The sequence below is a fragment of the Diceros bicornis genome, chromosome 21 (genome assembly GCF_020826845.1).
Source record: "Diceros bicornis minor isolate mBicDic1 chromosome 21, mDicBic1.mat.cur, whole genome shotgun sequence".
Classification (NCBI taxonomy): domain Eukaryota; kingdom Metazoa; phylum Chordata; class Mammalia; order Perissodactyla; family Rhinocerotidae; genus Diceros; species Diceros bicornis.
In genome coordinates this window covers 56,138,366-56,158,337 of record NC_080760.1, presented here as the reverse complement: position 1 = coordinate 56,158,337, position 19,972 = coordinate 56,138,366, and the positions used below count along the sequence as shown (strand labels likewise).

General features: G+C 54.6%; 1 protein-coding gene across 5 annotated transcripts in view; it reads left to right on the top strand.

Moving 5' to 3' along the window:
- Positions 1-19,972, top strand: part of ZC3H3 (zinc finger CCCH-type containing 3) — a 99,616-nt gene that overhangs the window by 72,238 nt on the left and 7,406 nt on the right. For 2 of the 5 annotated variants that reach the window (XM_058565045.1, XM_058565050.1), the window contains exons 6-9: positions 5,561-5,603; positions 5,679-5,820; positions 5,949-6,018; positions 8,407-8,538. In XM_058565045.1, the coding sequence (XP_058421028.1) occupies positions 5,561-5,603; positions 5,679-5,820; positions 5,949-6,018; positions 8,407-8,538 (387 nt within the window). Of the gene's footprint in view, positions 1-5,560; positions 5,604-5,678; positions 5,838-5,948; positions 6,019-8,406; positions 8,539-19,972 lie in introns of all 5 variants that reach the window. The other 3 variants (XM_058565049.1, XM_058565046.1, XM_058565047.1) reach the window with 2 other exon arrangements.

Here is a 19,972-nt window from a genome sequence, read left to right as displayed (position 1 = left end):
CCCGTAATCGCATTGGCAACGCCTCCCAACTGTATCTGGAGGCAGCCGCCGCCACCACGTGCGCCCCCGCAGCCTGGGGAAACAGGCCAAGGAGAAGGAAATGCTTTGGATTTGCTTATTGTACAAATTAACTAGAAAAATATTTTGGCTTCAGTCCAATTTTACCCACTTCCAAGGTTGAAGGCAGTGTGGGGATCGCAGAGGCCCAGCTACCCCCAGCCCCCACCCGGCCCGCCCAAAGGGGCAGGAGGAAGGAGGGGGGCGCCAGGGGCTGTCTATGAGCCAGAGGCAGCCCCAGCGCCCCTCCTGGAAGCCCCTGCCCAGCTGTGCTCCCAGGGCCTCTGTCTGTGGGACTCGGGGGCACCTGGCTGCCTTCTTCCAGGCAAGGTACACTGGGCTCCCCTGCAGAGGCACTCTGGGGCCCGGGAAACCATGGCTCTGCTCCATCACTGTGTGCCTCAATTTCCCCATCCCTTCCTCGAGGGATTGGGCTGTGTCATCTCTCAGGGCCTTTCTGCCTTGGCCTTGAGGACACCGAGTGCTCACTCAGTGGAAGGGCAGGTGTCGAGCACTGGCTGGGTGTCCTCGCAGGGCTTTTGTAAGACTCAGCCCAGAGCGAGTGCTGCCATGGTCAGAGGATGGCCCTCCCTCCACTCCCAGCAGGCCCCATGCTGGTTGCCTCCAATCCCCAGAGCTTGGCAGGCTCATGGCATCGGTGCTCATGGTCTGAGGGGCCCCACATGCAGCTGTTGGCGTTGCGGAGGGCTGGGGTCTCAGACCCCTCCTCTATCACTGCCTCTATCTGGATGAAGCAGAGCCCCTCTCAGCCAGCTGTTACCACTGTTCCAGGCCCATTGGAGAGCCGGCCCCAACCAGGCTGGTGTGCAGGGTGGACAGAGCCACAGAGGGCTCATGGGCAGCCACTCTGCAGAGTGATGTCCTGGTTGGCCCTCTGTGGCTAGGCCTCAGGGTGGCCTCTCTTTGGGTCATACCTGCTGGCCCCAGCCTCCCCCTGGGCCTTCTTGGCGAAGGGCACAAAGGCATCAGCTGGCCTCGCTCCATCTGTTGTTCTCCTTCACCTAACACCACAGCTGACTGGCAGGCAGGACCCAAGCTCTGCGCTCTGCTGTCCTCACTTGGGAGCTGGATGGAGTTCACTGGCAGGCCGATGGGATACCCACTCTGCCAGTGTTTCCTCAGCCAAAGGTCACAGGGCCATGCCCCCTGGAGCCCCAGTGATTCACACCAGATCTTAGGAACTACCCCCTGGCCAGATGGGAGACTGGCCCTCCTGGCACTCGTACCATCTGTGTGCAGGACCCAGGAGCCATCATGGCCGTCGCTGGGGTCCTGCTGCCCACATCTTCTGCACTGCATGAGGGCCACCTCCACCCTGATCCCAAATGGGCCGAGTGGACCCATGGGGTGGGGCTGCACCCACTACCCCGAGCCTCGAGTGGCATCCATGGCAGGAGGAGAGGGGCCTGTAGGCCGAGAGGAAGAGGCGAGTTTGGACCCGCGCCTCCTCACAAACATCTGCATGGAGGCCACATGAGAGCCGCCTGCTGGGCTCTGAGTCGGAGGAGAGCCCAGGCTGCCCCCTTAGGGGTGGTCCTCACAGCAGGCGGGAGGGGCCCAAGTTAGGAGCAGGCCCCTCCGGCAGGCCCGGGGAGGGGCCACCACACTTCTCGCTGGGGAGCATGGCACGCTGTCAGCTCCCCTCCAAGTGCTGAGCTCTGCAGAATCCCGCCTCCCCACTTACACACGCAGAATGCGCCAGAGCTGTCCTGCCATCCCCACCTTCCTGCAGCACCCCAGCCTTCCAGCAACAAAGTGAAGAGGACAGTGGCCTCCAGGGGCAGGGTGGGCGGGCGGGGTCAAAGGCGCCTCCCTGCTGACCTGCCCCTGCAGGCTACAGCAGCCTGTGTCCTGCTGACCAGTCTTGGTGGCCGCTGAGGGGCAGTCCTGGGGCTCAGCCTCCCCACCTCAGGGCAGGGGCCAGGAGATGGGATTTGGAGCACAGACTACAGGGCAGTCTGTCTTGGGGCACAAGGCACAGCCAGAGCCCCCTGAGGCCCCCCTCCTTCTGCCCGGCCAGCAGGTGTGGGCACAGCTCCAGCTGCCTGGACCCCTATATGGGTGGCCGGCTTCTTGCTGTGAGGAAGGTGGGTTGCTCCCAGCTGTGGGAATGACTGCTGACCAGTGGCCCACTTAGATGAATAATAATTAAAGAAATAAATTTTCTCTTTGGTGTCAGCGGAACATTGACTTCAGCAAGAAAGTGCAGCTCTCCTTGGGAGGGGGCAGGGGCTCCACCTCCACCCCTCCTGGCCCCTCCTGTTCCCTCCTCTCCTCCTGGCTGCTCATGCTTCTCTAGGACAGTGTCAGCGCTGGTTGGGGTCCCCGAGCCGTCCCAGGCTTTGTGGGGAAGAGAACCGCAGAGCCGTGTCCTCGCCCGGCCCCCGAGCCCCAGGGGCGAGGCCTTCTTATGGGCAGACCTCAGCCTCCCTGAACCCCGGGCCCAAGGCCTGCCCAGCCCCGGGACCCCTCCCCGCATGCTTTGGCCTGAGACCCGGGTGCACCCAGGCTGGGCCCTCACAGGTGTCCTGCTGGGTCTAGCGTGTCTTGTGGCCCCAAGAGCCTGCAGTCCCTGCAGTGGAGCGGAAGCCCCGAGGACACCTGCTTGAGCCACCTCACTTAACCCGGGTTGCAAGCCTGGCTCCTGGGCTTGTTCTGAGGCCCGTGGCCTCAGAGTGAGGCAGACAGGGGCCATGGTGGGCAGTCTCCTCCCTGCTACTGACCGGCCACCACATACCCGCAGACAGGTCATGGGTCTTTGTGCCTCATCTCCTCATCTGTGACCTGCCTACGGCACCTGAGGGCCCTGCCAGCCTATCTGGAGCCAAGGCCCCACCCCACTGCCTCCCTCCCTCCCGGATGCCTCTTCCTGGGGCGCCCTCTGCCGTGGGAGCCCAGCACCTACGGTGTCAGTCTTCCTCCCAAGGGTGACCACGTGCCGAGGCTGGGCCTGGTGGGCTTTTGAGCTCAGCAGACCAGGGGCCCGATTTCCTGGGAAAGGCCAGGCTGGCCGGGGTGCCATGGGGAAGTCGGGGCTGGCGGGGGCTGGTCCCTCTGACCTGAGAGCCCCCGAGCTTCTGACTTGGGCTCCCCAGCCTGTCAGGGGTGAGCCGCTGCCTGGGCCAAGGACTAATGGGGGCATGGGTTGCGGGGAGCCGGCTGTGTCTATTTTGAGAAGATCCTGGGAAGTGCAAATTCTCTGGAAGGCTCGGCGCCTCCTGCCTCCTACTCCAAGACTGCCCCTACTCCAAGACTGCCGAGGGTTTTCAGCTGAACTTGTTAGCACCTCTCAGTGCCCCTGTGGCCATTTTTTAAGCCAGCTACTTTATGTGCATTTTTTAACACTGCATGCATTTGAAAAGGTGCCTCTTGTTCTCGTCAAAACTCCTACTATGAGCTCCACACTGGCGTTTTTTAAGAGCAAGAAGTGGAAAGATTTACTGGAGTAAACCTGCCCCCCATCCCCACCCCCTCAGAGGCCAGACCTAGGGGCCAGGGTCTGACAGGCGGACACATGACAACAGCGGTCCCTGGTGGGAGCAGATGGCACCACAGTGTCACCGGCAGCCTGGTTGACAGCCTGGGAAGCCGTGCTCACTAACAGCTATGAAATTGCACTGTCACCCGGGGGTTGGCGGGTGCACGGGCACCACGGGCCACCTGGACTGGCCTCCACTGCCATCCCCAGGACCAGTGTCCCCGGTTTGGGAACCGGGACTTTATTGTGGCCTGGGGCCATCCTGAGACCCCCCCCCTCCACCGGCTCTTCACACCCTGAGCCCCTCCCTCTGTCTCTCCGACACCCAGAGCCCTCTGGGTCATGTGTCTCCACCCCTCCGCCACCACATCATAATACCGTAACCAGCCCTGCTCATGTCCCAGCTGCCTGGGCCACTGTGCAGAGCACTTGCCTCCCATAGGGGGTCTGGAGCTGCCCTTTTTACACTTGAGACTGAAGCTCGGGGAAGGGCAGACACTGGCCAGAGGGGCAGCTCTAGCAGGGCAGCAAGGGCACTGGAGTGGGCCTGCGGAGTGTCCAGGGAGCTGTCAGGGCTTAGCAGCAGGTGGGATGTGGAGAAGGGGCGTCTGAGTTTCCGGTCTGTAGGGCACGAGGGAGTTTGGGTTTGGACAGGCCGTGTGAAGTGTCAGAACGCTTGTGTGACCGGGTCTGGAATTCAGGAGATGAGACCAAGCTGAGTGGACCCTGGGAATGGTCGCCCTGGGGAGAGGGAGGGAGGGGCTTGCAATGGCAGAGGGCTGCCAGCCCAGGCCACCATGTGGCTCTGATGGGGGCGGCTCAGGGCCTGGCAGCTTGGGGACGTCCCTTTTTAAACCTGGGATGCTTTGTCATTGCCTCAGGTCCCTAGAATTTCCGAGTGATGTCACTTCTGCCTCTTACTGCCGGATCCATTTCAGCAGTTGCCTGTGGGAAATTGGATCTGGTCTGCGAAGGGTCAAGTGTGTGTTTGAAGAACGGAGGGAGCCTTCGTGGCCATCCTGAGCAGGCTCTTGCCCTGCCCTGCCCTCCTCTGCCCTGGGTGGGGGTGACCTCGTGTCTGAAAGGCAGGCAGGGGGCTGTCAACCAATCGGGATGCTCCTCCTGCAGGGCGAGCTCACACCCACACAGGACAGTGCCGCCCACCTGCCCTGTGTCTCCTGCCTCCCCCAACCCGGCCCTACCCGAACCCCGACAGCCCTGGCTGTGAGGGCCCACCTGCTCCCTTCCTGTTCTCACTGTCCGCTTTGTGAACAGCTTCCCTTTGGGCCACACTTGGTGATCTCAGAGGGGCCTTGCTTGGTCATTGTACTTGGGGTTTTGAGGAACGTCTCATAAGGCGTCTCCAGAATTGTGAGGAGTGGGCAGCCTCCAGGGCCCACAGGACCTCAGAGCGAGATGCGCTTGTCCGAGGCCTCTGCAGGCCAAGGTCGACACAGCCCCACTGAGCCTGGGGGTGAGGGCTTCAGGCTGCTGCCTCATTCTTTTCTTTGGTTTTATTTTACAACCCTTTAAATATGTGAAAACCATTCTTGGCTACTGCAAAGCCAGGTGACTTTCCCAGACCCCACTTAGGTCCCATTTTCCTGGGTTCTGCTTCAGGTGGAGGGAAGTGGTGGGGAGGCCCCAGCCCTTGCTGCTCCTGCGACCACCTGCCTTGATGCGAGCCTGCTGCCCACGGCCAGTGTGGCCTTGGGGAGCCATCCCAGCCCTGGTTCCTGAGCCCTCGTCCCGCGTGGCCCATTCCCGCCACCTCACCTCGGTCTCTCCACTGTGGGGCAAAAATAATGGCCCAGCAGCTCCCTCAACACTGTGTCCCTAGAGGGGTCTGGCAGGGGCCCAGGAAGACACACGACCCAGCCCGAGAGGAGGGCAGGCAGTTTCCTGGAGGGTGCAGCCACGCCTGAGTTGAGCACCGGGGATTAGTGGGCAGCGGGCAGAGCCCAGGATGCTGGGCCTGGCGTGACCCAGCCTTTCACCCCACAGGCCGGTTGGACCCTGCCAGCAGCTGCAGCCGCTCCCTAGCCAGGTATGTCCCTTGGGGTTGGGCGGGTGGGGGCTCCCAGTCCGGCCTTGGGCTCACGGACCTCTGCCCCGTCCCCAGCCGGGCTCTCCAGCGCAGCCTGGCCATTGTCCGGCAGGCGAGGCAGAAGAAGCGCCGGAAGGAGGAGTACTGCATGTACTACAACCGCTTCGGCCGGTGCAAGCGTGGCGAGGGCTGCCCCTACATCCACGACCCCGAGAAGGTGGCTGTGTGCACCAGGTGCGCCCCAGCCCTGCTGGGGCTTCTGGGGTGGGGCTGGCGGGAGGTCTGCGCGGTCCCCTGCCCCTGGTCTCACCGGGCCCCCTCAAACCCTCTTCCCCGTTTGCACAGGTTTGTCCGGGGCACGTGCAAGAAGACAGATGGGACCTGCCCCTTCTCCCACCACGTCTCCAAGGAGAAGGTGAGCGCCAGCTTGGGCCGGGTGGGCTGGGCTCCCCCAGGCGTGTTCCCCTGAGGCCGCATGCCAGGCACCCAGCCTCCCAGCAGGTGGTGCCCCCAAAGTTTTCCTTAGGCTCAGGACACACAGACCCCTAACCCTTGGTGTCCATGAGGAGCTGGGTGTGTGACCTGAAGGCTCTGCTCCTCCATCCCCTCACAGGGTCTGTTCTGTTTGGCCACCTCTTACCCCAGCCACACGGGAGGTCTTCACCTTCACAGCTCACCACATGCCCAGGGCAGTGGCCCACAGGTGCCCCTGGGCTGCCAGTATGCAGGCCCAGGCTGGGGTCCAGCCAAGGCCTCACCTGTTGTCCAGGCCTGGGATTGGCGGGGGCAGCTGTGTGAGACTGGGTGTGTTGGAAGGCTGGAGGCTCCTCGGGCAGGCCAGCAGTGGAGGAGGAAAGGGAGGTGCACAGCTGGGCCCCTCCATTCCTGGCCCCCTCCCCACTGGCTGTGGTGAGCACGAGTGGACCCCCTCACACAGACCCGCACAGTGCGGGGAAAGCCAGCGTGCTGGGAAGGGCAGAGCTGGGGGCTCTGAGGTCAAGGGTCAACGCTGGCCAGGAGTGGGGGCTAGCGGGGTGAGGGGAGGTGGATCAGCAGAGGCGCACTGCTGCTACAACAGCTTTTCCCCTTGAGGAACTTGAAAAGAATCAGCATTTTTCTCCCTAATAGAGCTCCAAAACTCTGTTGTGAGCAGTTTGGAAATTCACGTCGAGTTTCAGGTTCATTAGCTCCCAGCTCCAAAGCCGGTGCACATTCCGAGCTGTCTAATGTGGACGCCCCGCACCAGCGCCCTGAATTAATGTTATTGTTATTTGTGTGGACGTGGTGGGTGCAAACAAGGTTAATTGAAATGAGAACGCAGTTTCCTCTTGATAACGGCACGCTGACAGCTAGGAGGAGCTCCGTTTGCTGTAAGACTGGGCTTTATTATCCTTTTTTATTAGAGCTAATTTGGGCTCTATATCAAAAGCCACATTAAGGGAATTGTCTGCAGCCGCACCACCGCCAGCCCCAAACGGGCCAGCCCCTCTCCCCTTTCTGCTGCAGTTAAAAGACAATTAAAAATAAACTCTTCCACATTAAATCACCCTTTGTTTCTTTGCTTTCTCTCTCCCTCCCTGACCTCACCCCAGAAAAGTAGCTTTTTGAAGCCCCGGTCTGGGTTCCCTGGCAGGCAGGCAGAGGTGCAGTGTGGGGGTACAGTGAGGAGCCTGGCCCTGCAGTGCTGGCTAGCGGGGACCAGGGGCTGCAGAGGGCACAGGTGGGGTGGGTCTGACAGAGGAGCCAGGAGGAGGGACGAGCTCTAACATAGGCCCTGGCACGGGTAACAGGACTGGGAAGGCAAGCTCGTGGCACCTCCCATTCCCTGCGATGGGCCCCAAAAGCCCAGGAGGCTGGCCTGCGGGAGGTGCAGGGCTCACCCCGAGGGGCCCTGGAGAATAGTCAGGGTGAGTGAGATCAGAGACCCCCCCCCCCACTGGCCCTCAGGCCTCAGTTTCCCCCAACAGGGAGGAGCTGGGATGCATTTCTTCCGCTCCCAGCCTGGGGGCCAGGGACTGCTGGGGGCCACACAGTCCTGCCCAGGCTGTCCACTCCATGTCCCCACCAGGTCTCCCCCAGCCGCCTGCCAGGCCTCCACGGAGCCAGCCTGCTGTCAGTGCAAAGATCTGGGCTGCTCCAGGGCGTCTCCCTGCCCTCCTGAAGTCCACCGCCCAGGATCCCCCAGGCGAAGTCAGGTCTCCAGCCCACGGACACTGGTGCCCACGCATCAGGCAGCTGGGAAATCTGCTGGCTTTCAAGGCCCTGTAGGCTGTCGCCCCACCTAGAGCCCCTATGCTCTGCCTCCCCCCAGCTCTGCTGTTCTAGATGCCAACCCCTCGCCCATCCTGCCGTCGCCCCATGGCCTGGAAACTGGGCAGGCTCAGAGCAGGCGACTGATGGGTGACAGCGCATCTGGGCCAGGGGCAGCCAGCCCTGCCTCGATGTCCTCATCTGGACCGTGCGAGGACAGATGTGCCCTGCCTGGGTGACCATGCTTTCAGGGGAAGCTGGGGGTCTGACCTCGGGATAGGTAGCCCCACCCAGCCTGGCCTCAGCTGCCCTTGGCTCCTGCTGGCAGCCCTGTGTGTTCATTTCTCCCTCGGGGCAGGACCTTGGTGAGAGTCTCCAACCACAACCTGTGTGGCTCATGCCTGGCGTGGAACCCCAGGCGGGTCCTTGGAGTCCTGGTGTTCTCACCTGTAGTGGGGTGCAGATGCCTGATGGGAGGGTTGGGGGGCCGGGGGCTTGCGCACGGGGCAGCAGGGTCTGCTGGCCTCACCCTTGGCCACTGCCTTGCCCACAGATGCCTGTGTGCTCCTACTTCCTGAAGGGGATCTGCAGCAACAGCAACTGTCCCTACAGCCACGTCTACGTGTCCCGGAAGGCGGAGGTCTGCGCAGACTTCCTCAAAGGCTACTGCCCGCTGGGTGCGAAGGTGAGAGGGCGGGGCGCACACTGGGAATCGGAACCGCCTGGCGGGCGACTATGCTTTGCCTCCTCTTGGCAGCGGGCGTGTAATTGCCGCCTGTCATCCTCACCTGTCAGCGTGAGGGCTGCTGTGGTGGGAAACTCCCGACAGCTGAGCAGACTGGCTCCTTCGTTCTTATCACCGTCCCTCTTGCTTCAGAGAGGACTTGGCAGGGCGGGGCCGGGCCAGTGGGAGGCTGCATGGGCAGATAAGGCCCTGGGTTGGGGACCCCGGATGGGCCTCTTCAGTCCGTGGTGCCCCGAGAGGGAGCCTACTCACCAGCCCAGGGGCCTACAGCAAGGCCCGCCACTACCCTGTCCCCAAACCCTTGTGAGTGACCCCTCTGCCTCAGGGGCTTGCAGTCTAGGGCCTGCCCTGGGACCCCCAGTGAAGTCCAGGACACCAGGCCCTCCACTGCAGGCGCCTGGGGCCGCAGGGCTGGGCTTTGAGCAAGAGGAGCAGGTGTCAATGCAGGGCACCCCCCTTGTGCCCAGGGTTCACGCTGTAGGAATCACAGTCGAAGCATGACTGCACCCCTCCCTGCCTGTGCACAGCCCCCTGCAGTTGGTCGAGCCCTTCCGTGCATCCTCTCCCTCCTGCCGCAAGGCTGAGGCCTGGGCCGGGCCAGGCTCGGCAGACCTGAGGACCTGACCGGAGCTGGTAGGTCACCTTGAAGGACACCTGGAACACGGGCAGGGAGGCCCTTCCCGGGCAGGCGGCGCCCCGGGGCGACTCCAGACTGGACCCAGCTTGTGGGGGCAGGACCCCCACAGAGGCTGTGGGTGATTATTGTAAAATATTCCAATTTAAATGAAAATATCAAAGCTATGTTTACGTTCTGCTTCTATTAGTGGAAGTGCTTACTGCATTCCTTTCGGCGTGTCGGCGCTGCGTGGCTGCCACATGATGGATAGCAGCTTGTAATTATATATGGGGGAAAGCGCTGAGCAGGCCAGATCCAGCGGCAAGAGAGGCAGCAGCCTGGGCCGGCGAGGGTTAATTTTATTCTCTAAATAATATAAAAAGTGCTGAGTCATCACCTTGCGCCTGGAGTAGAAGTCCTCAAATGGGCCCCAGAGAGTTCATAATATTCCACTGAATCAAGTGGAATTGTTAACCTTGTTTCATAAAGCGATGGCTTGTTAAAGAGGTGCGTTCCCTTTTCTTGTGAATAATTTAGACTGGGGTTAAAGCTCTGCTCCTGCTCCTTTTTGGGGACCACACGGCAGCTCCAGGCCCTGTGGCCCAGAGGTCAGCCTCCACCAGGCGCCTGGCCCCTGGCCCCTCTCATCTCCTTCCCTCGGGAACAGCCCCTCCATTCCTCCCACTCTCAGGACACGTTGAGGACCAGGCCTCCCTTCTGTGGGATGCCCGTCACCTCGGGCAGTGTGCTGCCCAGCCGTCACAGCGGCGGTGCTCTCTCCCCGCGGCCCAGCGAGGGTCCTAGGCCCTGTCACTCCTCGTGCTAGTGGCGGACCCCCTCGATCACTTGTTGTGATGTCAGCTGAGTTGCTCCATTTGTCTCCTTTCTAATTAATGCACGTGTTGTGGGAGAGTTTTTGAGACTCTGGAAAAGCCCACTGTCACCTGCTGGTTTTAATAGCCACTGGGTTCCTCGGCTGCCACACTCGGCCACCATCGTCCTCCACATTTGTTAGTGGTGCTTTCTATGGAAGGGCTTTCTCTTCTTCCCATTTATGTATTGTATCCGTGTGGACTCCGGGTTCCTGCTGTCCTCAGTGGGTTACATCCATTACTCTCACCATCCAGGGGAGCGCTCCCGTGGCCCCCAATTTGCATTTGGGATGCATCCTTGCTTTCTGGCACTGCAGCGTGCTGCATCCACCTCGCTCCTGCCCTGCTCCAGCCCTGGAAGGGCCCCTCCTCCCGGGAGCCCTGGCTTCTTGTCGTTGTGTTTAAAACTCGTTGTCTGGTGCTGGGTGCTCACTGCAGCTGGGGTGTCACTCCCCCAGCCCCTGCCGGTGCGCAGAGCCGGGAGGTGTCCGTGTGCACGCATGTGACTTATCCCATAGCCACCTCTGTATCGAGATGGCAAGTGCACACCAACACCCCACTGCAGCCCAGCCCTCCCGTGTCCTCCATCGACTTCCTTATTTCTCCATCCCTGCATATGGTCAGGGCACTCTGCGTGCTGTGGGGGCTCCCAGCAGTGAGCCGAGTCGCTGGGATCCCCTCCTCTCCATGGCCGCTCCTGTCCCCGCTCCGACCTGTGTCGCAGAAGCTCCCGTGTCCTCTGGATAGCGTTGTTTGGTTCAGAATCACAGACAGCGTTTTCCCTGTCTGTCACCACCTCTTAACTTTGCCTGTGGTATCTTTCCTTAGGCCGAAGTCCTTCCTGTTTCTATGGGGTGCAGAGTCCTTCCACTTTTTGCCCTGTGGGTCTTGTTCCAGGACCTGACCCCACCCAAGGCCACGGGCCCCTCCATCATCTTCTCCAGCGTGGCTTCACAGGCTGTGGCAAGGTGGGCTTGGGAGGAGGCTCTGGGGTGGGGGCTCAGACCCCAGTCCAACCCCATCCCTGCCACTTTTAGCCATAACTCCACGCAAGTTACTTCCCCCCTCTGGACCTCGGTTTCCTCTTATGTAAAATTGGGATAATGGTAGTACTTGCCGCAGAGTGGGATTGTGACAATTATGGGGGTTAGTGCAGCAGTGTACAGCCTTCTGAGCAGGCCCTGGGAAGTGAGGAAGGCCCCACGGAGTCAACTGGTGTCAGTCACTTAGTCGTCTGTGGTGTGAGGTGGGACCTCACTTAGCTTTTCTCCGTATAGTGAGCCCTTTCCCCCCAGACAACCCATGAAACTCTCCATTCTCTCCTCTTGGAATTGGTGGTGCCAATTAAAAAAAGAGCCAGCTTGGGGCTGGCCCGGTGGCGCAAGTGGTTAAGTGGGCACACTGCTCTGTGGTGGCCCGGGATTCGCCGGTTCGCATCCCGGGTGTACACCGACGCACCGCTTGGCAAACCATGCTGTGGCGGCGTCCCATATAAAGTGGAGGAAGATGGGCATGGATGTTAGCCCAGGGCCAGTCTTCCTCAGCAAAAAAAGAGGAGGATTGGCAGATGTTAGCACAGAGCTGATCTTGCTCACACACACACACAAAAAAGAGCCAGCTTTATTGAGGTGCAGTTTACGTGTGGCCACTTCATCCATTGCAGGTGTACAAGTCAGTGGTTTGTAGTAAATTTACAGAGTTGAGTCGTCACCACAATCCAGTTTAGGACATTTCTATCACCCCAAAACATTCTATCGACTGCTTTTGTAGTCAGTCCCATCTCTGCCCCCACCCCTGGCCAGGCAACACTAACCTGTCTTCTGTCTCTATAAATTTGTCTTTTCTGGGCATTTCATGTCGGAATCCTACAATACACAGACTTTTGTGTCTGGCTTCTTTCGTTTAACATGTTTTTGAGAGTTTTCCTGATGGCTCTCTATCAGGACTACATTTCTTTTTGTGGCTGGATGCAGCACCTTTGGGTGGAGGGACCACCTTCTGTTCATCCTTCATCGGTGGGTGGGCATTGGCTTGTTTCCAGTGTGGGGCTGCTTTGAATAATCCTGATGTGAACATGTGTGTACGAGTCCGTGTGGACATAGGTTCTTGTTTCTCTTGGGTAGATACCGGGAGTGGAATTGCTGGGTCAGATGACAGCTGAGGTTCAACTGCCTGTTTTCTCACATTCCCACCAGGGGTGAGTGAGCGTTTCATTCTGTCACGTCCCTGCCAGCACATGTTGTCGTCTGTCTTAATGACAGCAGCCTTGCTGGAGGGTATATGGTGGTCTCACCCCGTGGTTTTATCTTGCGTTTCTCTGACAGCACCTGGTGACAAATTCTCTTAGTTTTCCTTTATCTGAGAATGTCTTGATTTTCCCTACATTCCTGAAGGATATTTTTGCTGAACATAGGATTCTGGGTTAGCAGTTCTTCCCTTTCGGCACTGGGGAAATGTTATGCTACTTCTCTGGCCTCCATGGTGTCTACTGAGAAATCTACTGTCAGTTGAACGTTTTCCCCCTGGATAAAGTGTCATTTCTCTCTGGTTGCTTGGAGGATTATTTCTTTGTCTTTTGCTTTCACAAGTTTGACTATGATGCATTTTTTTTTTTTGGTGGATTTCTTTGGGTTTTCCTGTTTGGGGTTTGCTCAACTTCTTGAATCTGTGGGCTTATGTTTTTTACCAAGTTTGAGATGCTTTCAGCTGTTATTTCTTTGAGTTCTTCCTCCTCTCCTTCTGAGACTCTGATTACACAAATGTTAGGTCTTTTGTTGTATCCCACAGGTCCTTGAGGCTCTTCGTTTTTTAAAATCTGTTTTCTCTCTGTTGCTCAGATTGGTTAATTTCTATTATTCTATCTTCTATTTCACTGATTCTTTTTTCTGTCCCTTCCATTCTGCTCGTGAGCCCCTACACTGAGTTTTTTTATTTCAGTTGTATTTTTCAGTTCTAAAATTGCCATTTTCTATCTTCTTTTTCTTTGCTGAGACTTTCCTTGTTTTCATTGTTTCAATCATGTTTGTAATTGCTTGTTGAGACATGTTTATGATGCTACTTTAAACCTTTGTCAGATAACTCCAACGCCTCTGCCGTCTCGTGTTGGCGTGTGTTGTCTTTTTCCATTCACTTTGAGGTCTTCCTTATTCTTGTATGATGAGTCATTTTCTGTTGAAACCTGGACACTTTGGCTGTCATGTTGTAAGAGTCTGTATCTTATTCAGCTGGTTTCCTTAGACACCTCCCCAGCAGGGGGTTGGAGGGGAGTGGAGGTGCCAGCATATTACCGCCGTGTGGGGGTAGAAATCTAGGTTCCGCACTTGGCTTCCACTGCCACCTGAGGAGGGGGTCTCCCTGTTACTCCTGGGCGAGTGGCAGTACTTACTTCCCACTGAACCTCTATTGGAGCCTCCCTGGCCAGGAGGGGAGGGGTCCTGTGTTCCTGCTCCCGGGGGTCTCCTCTGGCACTACTGCAGCAGGGCAGGGAGGGACACCAGGGGTCAAAGCTCCCCACTCAGCCTTTGCTGGCCTGGGTGGGGTGGGGCCACAGTGTTTTGAGGTGTCTGGCCAGAGTAGGGCAGTTCTTGTCTAAAAGTTTTCTGTTTGGCTGGGCTGCCCCTTGTCTGCACCCATTGACACTTCCAGGTTGCCAGCTCTTCATCTCCAAGTCAGGGATGACGCAGAAGAAAGTCCCAGGGACCCACTACCACATCACTCCTTGGGTCCTCAGGTCCCTGGTGGTCTGCCTTCTCTCTACCTTTCAGTCTTCATTTTTTTTTTTTTTTTTTGTGAGGAAGACCAGCCCTGAGCTAACGTCTATTGCCAATCCTCCTCCTTTTTTTCCCTTTTTCTCCCCAAAGCCCCAGTAGATAGTTGTATGTCACAGTTGCACATCCTTCTAGTTGTTGTATGTGGGACGCTGCCTCAGCATGGCCAGACAAGCAGTGCATTGGTGCGCACCAGGGATCCGAACCTGGGCTGCCAGCAGTGGAGCACGTGCACTTAACTGCTAAGCCATGGGGCCGGCCCCCTACCTTTCAGTCTTCTTATGGTTGTCATATATGTAATGCCCAGGGTTTTAGTGTGCTTAGTGGAGGAATAGGGAAAAATCTGTCTACTCCATCTTCCAGGAAGCAGAAGTTTCTTCTGTTTCCTTTTATGCCAACTTTGGCTTATTTTCCCCGGATATTGATCTGTTTTATCTAAGTTTTCAATGTATTGGTGTACAGGTGTGTACAGTCGTCCCTCAGTATCCACAGGGGATTGGTTCCAGGACCTCCTGCGGATACCAAAATCCATGGATGCTCCAGTCCCTTATATAGAATGGCTTAGTATTTGCATATAACCTATGCTCATCCTCCCATATACAGGCGTACCTCAGAGATATTGTGAGTTCAGTTCCAGATCACTGCAATAAAGCAAATATTGCAATAAAGTGAGTCACATGAATTTTTTGGTTTCATAGCGCATATAAAAGTTATGTTTACACTATACTGTAGTCTATTAGGTGTACAATGGCATTGTGTCTAAAAAAACAATGTATGTACTTTAATTAAAAAAAAATTCATTGGGGCCAGCCCCATGCTGTAGTGGTTAAGTTTGGCGCACTCTGCTTCAGCAGCCCAGGTTTGCAGATTTGGATCCCAGGCACAGACCTACACCAGTTGTCAGCCATGCTGAAGCGGTGACCTACATACGAAATAGAGAAAGATGGGCCCAGATGTTAGCTTAGGGTGAATCTTCCTCAAGCAAAAATGAAAAAAACTTTATTGCTAAAAAATGCTAACCATCACCTGAGCCTTCAGTGAGTTGTAATTTGTTTGCGGGTGGAGGGTCTTGCCTCAGTGTTGATGGCTGCTGACTGATCAGGATGGTGATGCTGAAGGCTGGGGTGGCTGTGGCAATTTTTAAAAATAAGACAGCAATGAGGTTTGCCACACTGATTGACTCTTCCTTTCATGAATGATTCTCTGTAGCATGTGATGCTGTTTGATAGCATTTTACCCACGATAGAACTTCTTTTAAAATTAGAGTCAGTCCTCTCAAACCCTGTCACTGCTTTATCAATTGTTTTATGTAATATTCTAAGTTCTTTGTTATCATTTCAGCAGTCTTCACAGCATCTTCCCCAGGAGTAGATTCCATCTCAAGAAACCACTTTCTTTGCTCATCCATAAGAAACAACTCCTCATCCGTTAAAGTTTTATCATGAGATTATGGCAATTCAGTCACCTCTTCAGGCTCCACTTCTACTTGTAGTTCACTTGCTATTTCTACCACCTGTGCACTTCCTTCCTCCACTGAAGTCTTGAATCCCTCAAAGTCATCCATGAGGGGGTTGGTATCAACTTCTTCCAAACTCCTATTAATGGTGATATTTTGACCTCTTCCCGTGAATCACAAATGTTCTTAATGGCATCTAGGATGGTAAATCCTTTCCAAGAGGTTTTCAATTTACTTTGCCCAGATCTATCAGAGGAGTCACTATCTATGGCAGCTAAGGCCTTACAAAATGTATTTCTTAAATAATAAGGCTTGAAAGTCTAAATTATTCCTTGATCCATGGGCCACAGAATGGATGTTTTGTTAGCATGCATGAAAACAACATTAATCTTGTTGTACATTTCCTTCAAAGCTCTTGGGTGACCAGGTCCGTGGTCAATGAGCCGCAATATTTTGAAAGGAATCTTTTTTTCTGAGCAGTAGGTCTCAGCAATGGGCTTAAAATGTTCAGTAAACCATGTTGTAAATAGATGTGCTGTCATCCAGGCTTCGTTGTTCCAGTTATAGAGCACAGGCAGAGTAGATTTAGCATAATTCTTAAGAGCCCTAGGATTTTTGGAATGGTGAATGAGCACTGGCTTCAACTTAAAGTCACCAGCTACATTAGCCCCTAACATGAGAGTCAGCCTGTCTTTTGAAGCCAGGCATTGACTTCTCGTCTCTACCTGTGCAAGTCCTAGATGGCATCTTCTTTGCACAGAAGGCTATTTCATCTACATTGAAAATCTGTTTAGTGTAGTCACCTTCATTAATTGTCTTAGCTAGATCTTCTGGAAGCTATAGCTTCCACATCAGCACTTGCTGCTTCGCCTTGCACTTGGATGTTATGGAGATGGCTTCTTTCCTTAAACCTCATGAACCAAGCCCTGTTAGCTTCGAACTTTTCTTCTGCAGCTTCCTCCCCTCTCTCAGCCTTTACAGAATTGGAGAGAGTTGAGGCCTTGCTCTGGATTAGGCTTTGGCTTAAAGGAATGTTGTGGCTGGTTTGATCTTCCATCCAGACCACTTAGACTGTCTCCATATCAGCAATAAAGCTGTTTTGCTTTATTGTCACTCGTGTGTTCACTGGAGTAGCACTTTTAATTTCCTTCAAGAACTTTTCCTTTGCATTCACAATTTGGCTAACTGGTGCGAGGTCCACCTTTCAGCCTATCTCAGCTTTCGACATGCCTACTCACTAAGCTTAACCATTTCTAGCTTTTGATTTAAAGTGAGAGACATGCGACTCTTCCATTCTCTTGAACACTTAGAGACCATTGTAGGGTTATTAATTGGCCTGATTTCAATATTGTTGTGTCTCAGGGAATAGGGAGGCCCAAGGAGAGGGAGAGAGATGGGAGAACAGTCAAAACACACAATATTTATTGATTAAGCTTACCATCTTATATCGCAGTTTGTGGCACCCCCGAATAATTACAGTAGTAACATCAAAGATTACTTATCACAGATTACCACAACAAATACGATAATGAAAAAGTTTGAAATATGGCGAGAATTACCAAAATGTGACACAGAGAAACGAAGTCAGCAAACGCTGTTGGAAAAATAGACACTCAACACAGTTACCACAAACCTTCAATTTGTAAAAAACGCAACATCTGAGAAGCACAATAAAGCAAGGTATTCCTGTACTTTACATCATCTCTAGATTACTTATAATACCTAACACGATATAATGCTGTCTGAGTAGTTGTTACACTGTATTGTTTAGGGAATAATGACAAGAAAAAAAGTCTGTTGCACATGTTCAGTACAAACCATTGTAGGCCTTATGACCCGCGGGTGTTTGACTCCTCGGATACAGAACCCACGTGTACAGAGGGCTGACTATATGACATTCTCTCTTGTATTTCAAGCGTTTAACCTTTTCCATCTGTATTTAATTTGCATTTCCTCTCTTTTCTCTGGGCTGTCTTGTCAGAGGCTTGCCCGTCTAATTATCCTTTTCAGATGAGGGATCCACCCTTCGGGTCAGATCCTATCCTGCAGGGCACTGGATCCTGCTCTCCAGTGGCCTCTGATGCCCTTAGAATGAATCCAGCCCAGCACCTTGAGTTGGGGGCGGTGTGGGGGTAGGTGGTCCCTGGTCCCTGGTTCCTGGTCCCGTCCCACCCACCTCGCCACCTCCTCTGGGTGCTTGTTCACGACTCAGGGCCCAGCGTAGAGAGTGCTCGTCATTAATTGTGTTTAAAGGGCCAGTCTGGTGGCATAGTGGTTAAGTTTGTGCACTCTGCTTCGGCGGCTCGGGGTTCGCAGGTTCAGATCCTGGGCACAGACCTACACACTGCTCATCAAGCCATGCTGTGGTGCCATCCCACATACAAAACAGAGGAAGATGGGCGCAGATGTTAGCAGGGCCAATCTTCCTGACAAAAAAAAAAAGAAACTTTATTTTGTAATAATTGTAGATTTACTGAGAAGTTGCAAAGATAGTGCAGAGTTCCCATATATCCTTCACCCTATCTCCCCTACTGTTAGTATCTTACATAACCATAACTAGCCATCTGTCAAAACCAAAGAATTAACACTGGTACGTTACTACCAACTTAACACCAGGCTTTATTTAGATTTTACCCGGTTTTCCACTAATTTCTGTTTTCTGTGCCAGGATATGATGTTGCATTTGGTTACCAATTTTGGGGTGAATGGTTGAGTGAATGAGGCAGGCCTTGACCTAGGGTAGCCACCGTGAGTGGAGAGAAGTAGATGCATTCGAGAGGCATGCAGAGGGGAGGAGGAGTGAGGAGGGCAGGGGCGGAGCGGGAGGAGAGTCCAGAACGTCCTCCAAGGTGGAAAAGGGGGCAGCTTTGGTTTTGGAGGGTGGGGAGGAGGCTGGTGAATCACTAGGGACAGGGGATGCTGATGGGCCACCCCAGCAGAGGTGTTGCTGGCACTGGAGGTCGGACCTAGCCCCCAGGAGGGAGGAGTTGGGAGGGAGATGGCCGTGTAGGAGGCTGAGGGTGGAGATGAGTTGGCAGGACCCATGTGGAATGGAAAGGCCAGTGGCCCCTGGGTGCATGAGCATTGGAGGCTACTGTGGACAAGCCAGATGGAAGATTCCACCCTGTTCTTGGCCAAGGAAGAGAGTACCATGGAGAGGCCCGCCTGAGTCCCTGAGCCCCCCACGCCAGCTCTGCCATAGTCACCACTCAGCCCTGTCCTGGCAGACCACCTGGCCTGGAGGAGGTAGCCAGTGGGTAAGAGCCCTAGGATGGAAGTGGGGACCCCAGGAGCCCCAGTGGCTGTGGGGGCAAGCACAGGTGGGTGGTGCAGTTGGTCCAGGCCCCTCATGGCCTCACCCCTGCGGAACGTGCTTAGTGGAGGGCAGGCTAGCACCTTGGGAACAGTCTGTGCCACAGGCTCCGCCCACCCCCCCGTAGGGACCAGGGCTTTAAAGTGTGTAGTGAGGCACGCGCCGCAGGTGTGGAGTGTGACAATCTGCTGTGATAGAAAATTCAGACGATTTCCAGGTGGCTTGTGCCCATCATGCTTGTGGACTGGCTTCATTGCCAGCACTTGGTGACGTTCAACCTCTTTTTTCCTTTTTGACCATTAGAAGGATTAAAAGTTACCTCACTGTGTTTTGAAATTTGCCTTTCTCTGATTTAAATGAAGCCAAACACCCTCCCAGTGTTTAAGCCCTGTGTGCCTTCTCCTGTGAAGAATACCTGGGCGGGTGGTGTTTAAGTGAGGGTGGAGACATTTCTCCATTGGGTCGGTTTTCTCTTACTGACTCACAGGAAATTTATGAATATAAATATGAACGTAAAAATATACAAATATAAAATATTCTGAATATGAATGTTGTCAGTCATATAAGTGGCAAATACCTTCTTTCAGTTTGTGGTTTGTTTTTTCACCACTTTATGGTATATTTTGAAAAACAAAAGTTCTTAATTTTAATGGAAATAATCTCTTCAGTCTTCTTTTGCAGTTTGTGCCTTTTGTGTCTTTGTGAGGAATCCTTCCCTCCTGCAGGCCGTGCTCTGGTGTCTTCCAGAAGCCCTGCAGTCTGGCCGTCCACATTCAGGACTCCCGCCTCTAATCAGCGGGAGGTGATGCTGTGCCTGGGCTGAGGCAGAGCTCCGGTTTCTTCTTGCCCCAGCACCTCACGTAGAAAAGCTGGTTTGCCGTGAGTCTGTGTCAGCTCCCCTGCGAGTCGCGTTTGCGTAGACGTGGCTCTCTGTTCTTTCATCGCTCAGCTTGTCCTTCAGCCGGTTCCATCCTCTCTGGATGACTTAAGCTTCACAGTAATTCATAATAATAAAGCAAATTCCTTCACCTTCTTCACGGCTCTTTTAGCTATTCTTGTCCTTTATTCTTCCAGAAATATATTTTAAATTCAATGTACATTTTTTAAAAAGTTGGAGTTTTGATTGAGATTGTCCTGAATCTGGGCCTCATTTTGGTGAGAATTGGTACCTGTGTCTCTGGTGAGTCTTGCTGCCCGAGAAGGAGGCATCCGTCTCTAATGAGACAGGTCTCTCCTTTGATGTCTTTTAATAAAGTTCTTACTTATCTTTGTTAGATTTATTTCTGTCACTTTTCTTATTACTATAAATAATATATTTTTAAATTTTATTTTCTCACTGTTCGTTGGTTT